Source organism: Alosa alosa, chromosome 23 (genome assembly GCF_017589495.1).
Source record: "Alosa alosa isolate M-15738 ecotype Scorff River chromosome 23, AALO_Geno_1.1, whole genome shotgun sequence".
Lineage (NCBI taxonomy): Eukaryota > Metazoa > Chordata > Actinopteri > Clupeiformes > Clupeidae > Alosa > Alosa alosa.
Genome location: NC_063211.1, coordinates 18,844,425 through 18,852,883, shown reverse-complemented (window position 1 = coordinate 18,852,883; position 8,459 = coordinate 18,844,425). Strand labels below are relative to the sequence as shown.

Below are 8,459 nucleotides of genomic sequence, written 5' to 3'. Positions count from 1 at the left end.
GCTCCTGTGGGGTTGTTTTAGTCCGCTCTTAATTAACTTTGAAGTCAGTTTTGCCCGAGCGAGAATAAATCACTTTGCGGCAGAAAGGACGGGAAGTCATTGGTTTTCTGGTTGCGAGTTGCCAGTTTAGACTTTATTCTCTGTGTGCTAAAATGGTACATGTTAAAGCTGTGAAATTTGAAAATATTGTGTTTGTCAGCAATTAAAGCAGAAATTTGCCAATTTAGATGGATATTGTCATCTGCGGTAAGCTCATTCTTGCTGTTTTCAAGGAGATTGTATTATCTGATTGTCAGTGGGTGTTCTGGTGGATCTGTTGTTGTGTCTGAATGTGATTATGTGATTTTATTGTGGTAAATATTTTCCTTTTCTCTCTCCTGTGCTTTAGTTGGCCATCCTCTCGGATCTCGCCACCTCGCACACCAATGAGAAGGCCAGTCTACTAAACCCCGCCCACCCAGGAACCGGAAGCATATTCCACAGCGAGAATTTCCAGCTCAAGCTTTCTCCTCCGCCATTGGTTGAGGAGTGAGAATGTCCTGCCTTCTGTTACAAATCTTAATAAAAGCACTACCATATCTGTACATACAGTACCATTCATTGAGGGTGTCTTTCTCAGAAACAACTTTATCTTCATACTGAGTCATATCAGGACTTACAATGGCCTCCTCAATGATGCTCCATTATTGACCTTCAGTTGCAAGCTGTATCAGATAAAAGCTGTGAAAAAATGTGTGTAAAATGTAAGCATAGCATACAATTCGTAGGACTAAAACAAATTCCTGATAATGGGTAAAATGGGCTAAGGTCATTGGCTCAACACCACAATGTTTTCCAGGATAACGTAATCTTTTCCAAGCTGAATTGTTTTTCAGGACTTCATGTGTCTAAGTGCCCATTTTGTCTCTTTGGAAAAACCTCTGTGTAGAATCTTAGGTTTTAAATAGCTATTAATATGTTTCCGCTGCTGAGTCAAGTCATGTCAAGTGAAGTAACTTTTATTTATTTAGCGATTTATATGCACAGAGTGCAACCCAAAGCGCTCACACACAAGACGTTGACGCACAAGACAAAAGATGCCGGACAGAGCAGCATAGTCGCCAGCGTAACCGTGCGTGACACCAAGACATAAACAATTGCACAAACAATAAAATATAATAAACAAAAAACAAAAGAGTTGAATGGAGCACAACCTGTCAGAGTGCTGAAGTGGTCAAGTCAGATACATCAACGTATCTTGGTTAAGTGTGTTTGTTAGTGTGTGCGTCTGTGTGTGTGTGTGTGTGTTTGTGTATATGCTTCGAATGGAGTTGGTATATAAGGGAAAATGTCACCATTTAAAAAAAGTTAGGCAACACCTTGTATATAACTTAGTCTATATATACAGTATAGTATTGTAAACATGGCAACACATTAGGCTATATTCCATGACAATAATATTGATCGATCATAACCATATGATCAAGTAAAAACAGGTGTAAAATCACATTTTCATTCTATTGTACAACCTATTTGTGTTCATGTCAGAGAATAAATGTTAGTTTTAGGTTGTCAACACATAACAAATAATGAACAGTAAGTAAATGTCCCCGGGTTTGTTTTTACAGAAAACAATAGACTAGGCAAATGCGGGGTGTAGGTAGAGATTGAATAGACATTGGCCAACAAATAATGACTTTCCCCTGTATAAAATAGCAAGACTGACCCCAAATAATGACTTTCCCCTGATTAAAATAGCAAGACTGACCCCAAATAATGACTTTCCCCTGTATAAAAGCCCAGTCTCTACAGTGTTTATCATGACAGACTTAACTGTGTTAACATGAATATATACTGTACCGTAAATAGTTTTGTAATGTTTTATGACACTGTTCTTAGAGTCTATTTTATACTGTCATTTTACTGTTTTGGATACAGTTATGACACTGTACAGTTGAATGAATGGATGGTTGTATGGATGAATAGCATGACTGCAGAGGAAAGAAGAGAAAGGAGAGATAGAGCAAGAGGAGATAAAGAATGTAGTCTGTCTCCCCTCAGACTAAGTAGCATTGTTCTCTCCTCCAAGGGCTGCCTTCAGCCCCCAACACACACAAACCAGGTCAGACATACTGTAGGTCCAGCGGAATCTCTAGATATACCACCAAGCAGCACCATGTTCAGCTGTGTGTGCGTGTGTGTGCATGCATGTGTGTGTTTGTGGTTGTCAGAGCACGTTTGTGTTTGTATTGCTAAAGTTCTGATTGGTACTGACAATGACCAGCTTGTACCACCTGCTGTGTTCACCATGCAGAAGAAAGGAAAGAAAACCTTGTGTGTGCGTGTGTGCGCTCATTGATCTGTGTGTGCATAGGGGTTGGGTAGGGGGCACATCACATAAAACACTGCCTGTACTAGCCTTTGATGCAAGAGTCAGTAGAAAAGTTCTCGCCATAGGTGTTCTGTTCACTCTCTGTGACCCTTATCTAAATGCTTCCAAGTGTGTGTGTGTGTGTGTGATATTACACCCAAGTTGCTCATGGGCAACAAAAGCTCTGCATTTACTTTGCTTATTACACTGTGCTCATTGCATTCACCCACACAATTATGGTCATGAAACGGAGGACAAACATTTGAATTTGTGTCACTCTCCATCTGGTCTCAGTTTGATCGCAAGCCCTTGTGCTCTCCACGGCGTCTTCCGCCGAGACCTCTTAAGAGCTGTGTCGTCATTAGCGTGTTTGATGTGCAGATGAGTGTCAGGCCTTTGGGGTGAAATCATATTCGCCGAGCTCTTCAATAGACCAGATGTCCTCATTAACACTACAAAAGGGCAGGGGAAAAAAATCTCCACTCAAAAGCTGACGATTGTCCCCCTTTCTCCTCGGACTAGGTCGACCTAACAGCCACCTCATGAGTGGCTCGTCCCTAGCCATGGAGAAAAACAAACTAAAGGATGAGAAGCTTGAAGGACAGAGGGGAAGAGAGTAACCCTCAAATACACATACTCATACCCCTAATTCTACCACATTGATGTATTTTTCTTCAGTGGAAGTCACTCAATAGTAGAATTCTCTGAAATCCACAGGGATCTTGACTGCACAAATAAAGAGGAGATAAAGAGGTGCCTTCAAATTCCTCAATAAAAACACTTTTTTGGTTTTGGTTTTCTTTGTGTAAAAAAGTTGTCTTTTATAAGGATGCCAAACAAATAGATGTCTGTTAGTTTGTCAAGGACAAAAAACACAGAAAAACAAGGACTTCTTCAGTGAGAGAGAGGAAACATTTTTAATATTTTGTTGTCTTGTAATCGTAATGAAGTTGAACAACTGTCAGGACCTTCTTCTTGTAGGTGTTTTGTTTGTGTATTTTTAGGAGTTCTTGTGACAACATAAAAAGCAGTCAAGCAAAGAAAAGATGACTAGACTCTTAAGTGGCCATCACATGCTGGGTTTATAGGGAGTGTGACATCAAATAGGATTTTTGAAGAATGGCTGAAAAGATGTGAATTCTCCTACCCTATGTGTGTGTGTGTGCGTGCCTTTGCCTGTGTGCTTGTATGTGTGTGTCTATTCTTCTGAATCTCTTTGAGAGGGGAGCCATGACTTATCGTATTCACCTCTGAGTTTTCATGCTTGAGTCACTCCCTTGCTTTTTATCCATCAATCCCTTATGGCTGCTGCACAGAGGTTAAACTGCAGCTGAAGCAAACAGCCTACACACACATCACTTTCACAGAATACACAACACACACACACACACACATACACTCTGGCAGTGGGCATATTCAAAGCTGGAGCACTGATGAACTTACATATATTCATGCAACACATACATGTTTATGTTTATGGTTCTTAATAGATTGAAACACTGAATGGCCTTCACAGTGACGCTAACTAGGTAGGGTGCTACGTCGCTAGCAACCTGCCCCGTTAGCAACACTAAAAACCCCATTCAGTGTTAATGCAAATAAACAGTCTTGCTCAAAACACCACAAATTAACGTAATTTTGCTCTCCATCAAAAATTTTAAGTAGTTTACTACCGTAAATAGACCCTAGGTTGTTTTTCCTCTGGAGTTGCACTTTAAACGGGTGGTGAGGGTTACATACAGAAAAGCAGACAAGCAGCACATGCAGCAAACTAAACAAACAAACAAACAAACAGTTATCATCCAGTGCAGTGGGTGATTAATAGGAGACTTGCTGAAGGTGCAATGAGGAGCTGAGCATCTGGGGGCTGACACACCTCCACACAGCAGCCTCCTCCACTGACCCAGGAACAGTGGCGCTGGCAGGCAGGGAGGTTGGCCAGCAGCAGGCAAGACTGAGGGAAGTGAAGTGATTCACACATACTCATATGAACAGGCTTGTTGTGTCCTCTCCTTCCTTCTCCTCTCTCTTCATCTCTTCTTTTCTCTTTTCATCTCTTCCCCTTCTCCTTCTCTCCTTTTGTCTCTTCTCCCCTCTACTCTGCTCCTCATCTTCATCCTTCTCTCCTCTTGTCTCTTCTCCCCCCTACTCATCTCCTCATCTTCACCTCCTCTGTCTCTCCTCCTTCCTACTCATCTCCTCATTCACCTCTCTCCTTCTCTCCTCTTTCTCTTCTCCCCTCTACTCATCTCCTCATCTTCACCTCCTCTCCCTTCTCTCCTCTTGTCTCTTCTCCCTTCTACTCATCTCCTCATCTTTCCTCTCCTTCTCTCCTCTTGTCTCTTCTCCCTCTACTATCTCCTCATCTTCACCTCCTCTCCTTCTCTCCTCTTGTCTCTTCTCCCCTCTACTCATCTCCTCATCTTCACCTCCTCTCCTTCTCTCCTCTTGTCTCTTCTTCCCTCTACTCATCTCCTCATCTTCACCTTCTCTCCTTCTCTCCTCTTGTCTCTTCTCCTCTCTACTCATCTCCTCATCTTCACCTCCTCTCCTTCTCTTGTCTCTTCTTCCCTCTACTCCTCATCTTCACCTTCTCTCATCTCCTCTTTGTCTCTCCCTCTACTCCTCCTCTTCACCTCCTCTCCTCTTGTCTCTTCTCCCCTCTACTCATCTCCTCATCTTCACCTCCTCTCCTTCTCTCCCTGCCTTGTCTTCTCCCCCTCTCATCTCTCATCTCCTCTTGTCTCTTCCCCTCCATCTCCTCTCCACCTCCTCTCTTCTTCCCCTCTACTCATCTCCTCATCTTCACCTCCTCCCTTCTCCTCTTGTCTCTTCTCCCTCTACTCATCTCTCATCTTCACCTCTCTCCTTCTCTCCTCTTGTCTCTTCTCCCTCTACTCATCTCCTCCTTCTTTCCTTCTCCTCCTTCTCTCCTCTTATCTCTTCACCCTCCTACTCATCATCTCTCCTTCTCCCTCTCTTGATCTCCCCTGACTCATCTCCTCATCTTCACCTCCTCTCCTCTTGTCTCTTCTCCCCTCTACTCATCTCCTCTTGTCTCCCCTCTACTCATCTCCTCATCTTCACCTCCTCTCCTCCTCTCCTCTTGTCTCTTCTCCCCTCTACTCATCTCCTCATCTTCACCTCCTCTCCTTCTCTCCTCTTGTCTCTTCTCCCCTCTACTCATCTCCTCATCTTCACCTCCTCTCCTCTTGTCTCTTCTCCCCTCTTCTCATCTCCTCATCTTCACCTCCTCTCCTTCTCTCCTCTTGTCTCTTCTCCCCTCTACTCATCTCCTCATCTTCCCCTTCTCACCTCCTCTCCTCTTGTCTCTTCTCCCCTCTACTCATCTCCTCATCTTCACCTCCTCTCCTCTTGTCTCTTCTCCCCTCTACTCATCTCCTCATCTTCACCTCCTCTCCTCCTCTCCTCTTGTCTCCCCTCTACTCATCTCCTCATCTTCACCTCCTCTCCTCCTCTCCTCTTGTCTCTTCTCCCCTCTACTCATCTCCTCATCTTCACCTCCTCTCCTCCTCAGTTCTCTTTTTTCCCTCTGCTCTCCACACATCTGTGGTTCTTCAGTGACACAGCGCTGAGGTTAACTTGTGCTTGAGCTGCGGTGGAGGGATGTGAAAGAGAGTTCAGGACTGCAGTTTGGAGGAGTGGTGCATTGCTAAAGAGAAAGAGTGAGAGAGAGAGAAAGGGAGAGAGATAGAGATGTGGGGGTGGGTGATGGTCAGAAGATCAAAGTGGTCCTTGTGATGCCCGCTGGCGTGATCGGTTGGAGGTCAGAGCTGGTGATTGCTTGGGAGGTGCTAGGCAATGATCTCTCTTTCTGTGCTGACCTCTCTCCCTCTCTCATCCTCTGTCTCTCTCTTTCTCCATCTCTCCATTTCACCCTCTATCCATAACTTTCACCCTCTATCCATAACTCTCTTTCCTGCCACCTCTTTGTGTCTGCCTGTGCCCTCTTCACTGATTCCCTCTTTGCCTGCTCCATCTTTTTTCTCTTCATCCCTTGCTACATCTTCCTTTCTCTTTGTCCATGTGCCCTCTTTCTTAAACTCCTTCATCTCTCTCTCTCTCTCTCTCTCTCTCTCTCAGTTCAAATGGGATATTCTTAATCACAGGGCATTGTTATGGAGAAAGGCCACACAATGAGTTGTCAAGCAGCAAAACCTCTGATTGTGAAGTATTGTGTGAATCACACACACACACACACACACACACACACACACACACACAGAGAGAGAGAGAGTTTAGTCAGGTGTGGTGCCAGGTGTCAAAGCTAGACTGGAATATATGGCACATATAGATGAGAGAGTATGATTGAGAACATGCTTGGCCATTTTATAATTTGACTATGTTTATTTAAATGCTTTATTTGCATCAGTTCTGATCCACTGACAGCACCGGCACACTGAAACATAACAGAAACAATTTCAGCACTGTGGAGAGCTCCCACCTTCCCTCAAGTCATTGGGTGTGGTAATGGAGGTGTTCTGCTTGACAACTTCAGCACCATGGAGAGCTCCACCACATATACTGCATTCCTACTAGAGCCTACAGCCTTTTAAGTCAATATTATATATATATATATATATATCTGAGAACACAGATGTGCATTTTGTAATGAGGATGCATTACATTTTCTCTGGATCTTGATTGACAACTGATGCAGTCCATCTGTAAGCAGTGGTTTGTTCTTCTTGCAGGACATTATTTAAATGCGAAGTGTCTTGTGACGTGAATGACTGCCAGCACATGGACAGACCGTTAAGACAGCTTGGGGCAAATTCTTGAATTCTTGAAGTGAAAGGAGAATACCATTTTCTAAGGATACCAATGCATTAGATGAGGACTCGACATTTCAGTTTACTGCCCTCTGCTCTCCACAGCAACTCTTTTTCTGAATAACATTCTTTTCAGTGTGTGTGTCTGTGGATGTGTTTATGAGCACTTTAAGCCTTTTAAAAGTCATAAGTACACATTTATAAGGGGGAAATGATGCGGCTGCCTGTACATCCACATTGCTATTTGCCCAATATGCTGCCCCAAGGCAGATGTTAATTGGAATCACTTTACCTGAATCATCACCTAGACTGCTGTGATCCAGGGAACCACCTGGTAGAAATAAGGAAGCACGGCATTAAATATGTATGACACTTGCTGGGCTCCACCTCAAATAAGTACAATTGATCACACACGAGGTAAAGGTCACTCAGCCACCCTAATGAGACCTCAGGAGGAAGACCTTCTATTTAGATGTAGATTATTCTACATCTGCTACTATTGGAGGGCGCAGCCAGCCAGAAGCAGATGGGCTCCCCCTATTAAGTCAGGTTCTGCTCAAGGTTTCTTCCTGGAATATGGGAGTTTTTCCTTGCCACAGTTGCCATATGGCGTGCTTGTGGGGGGTAAGAGGGTTAAGGCTGCCAGTCTTATGACGTCATTTTCTATATTTTTGATATGTTGCTGAGTATAACATAAACAGCAAAGAAAAGTGATTGATAATGACTGACTGACTATTATTGTGTTACATGCTTCAAATGTAAAGCACTTTGAGCTGCATTCTGTGTATGAAAGGTGCTATACAAATAAAGCTTTATTATTATTATTATTATTATTATTATTAAAGAATTTCATTTGTTTCCAGGTTTACAAGTGGTGAGAGGTACTACAGAGTAGTGCAATAGGCTATAAGACATATCTGCAACACATGTACAGTGTATTGCAAAAATATTGCATATATCTGTGTGTGTCTATGGTAGAATTTTTCTAGAATATGATATTTTTTCTTAATCTCTTAAATGTACATGCATAGAAAATATAATTGTATTTTTGTGACCTGCTGAGAAATGGATTACAAGCAATATTATAGAATACGTATACTCCAGACAGGAACAACCATTTTTCCAATTCTGTATAAATACATGCAAATATATATATAAACTTCTTCCATATGGTCTCCATATAATCTCACTAATCCCCCACATCATTTAGCCCATAAATGCACTATACTTTGAGGAAGGATTACTGAAGTTATCTCAAGGGTGAGTTCTAATAGGCTTTCTTCGATCATCACCGTGCCTTTCTGATCACTTGATAA

The 8,459-nt window shown here is 42.8% G+C and overlaps 1 protein-coding gene across 1 annotated transcript in view; it reads left to right on the top strand.

The window, feature by feature from the left end:
• vps8 (VPS8 subunit of CORVET complex) overlaps positions 1-584 on the top strand; it is an 85,718-nt gene extending 85,134 nt beyond the window's left edge. Inside the window, 1 exon segment of the mRNA XM_048234596.1 lies at positions 389-584. Coding sequence (XP_048090553.1) covers positions 389-532 — 144 coding nt within the window. The 3' untranslated portion in view covers positions 533-584.
• The last annotated feature ends 7,875 nt before the right edge of the window (positions 585-8,459 follow it).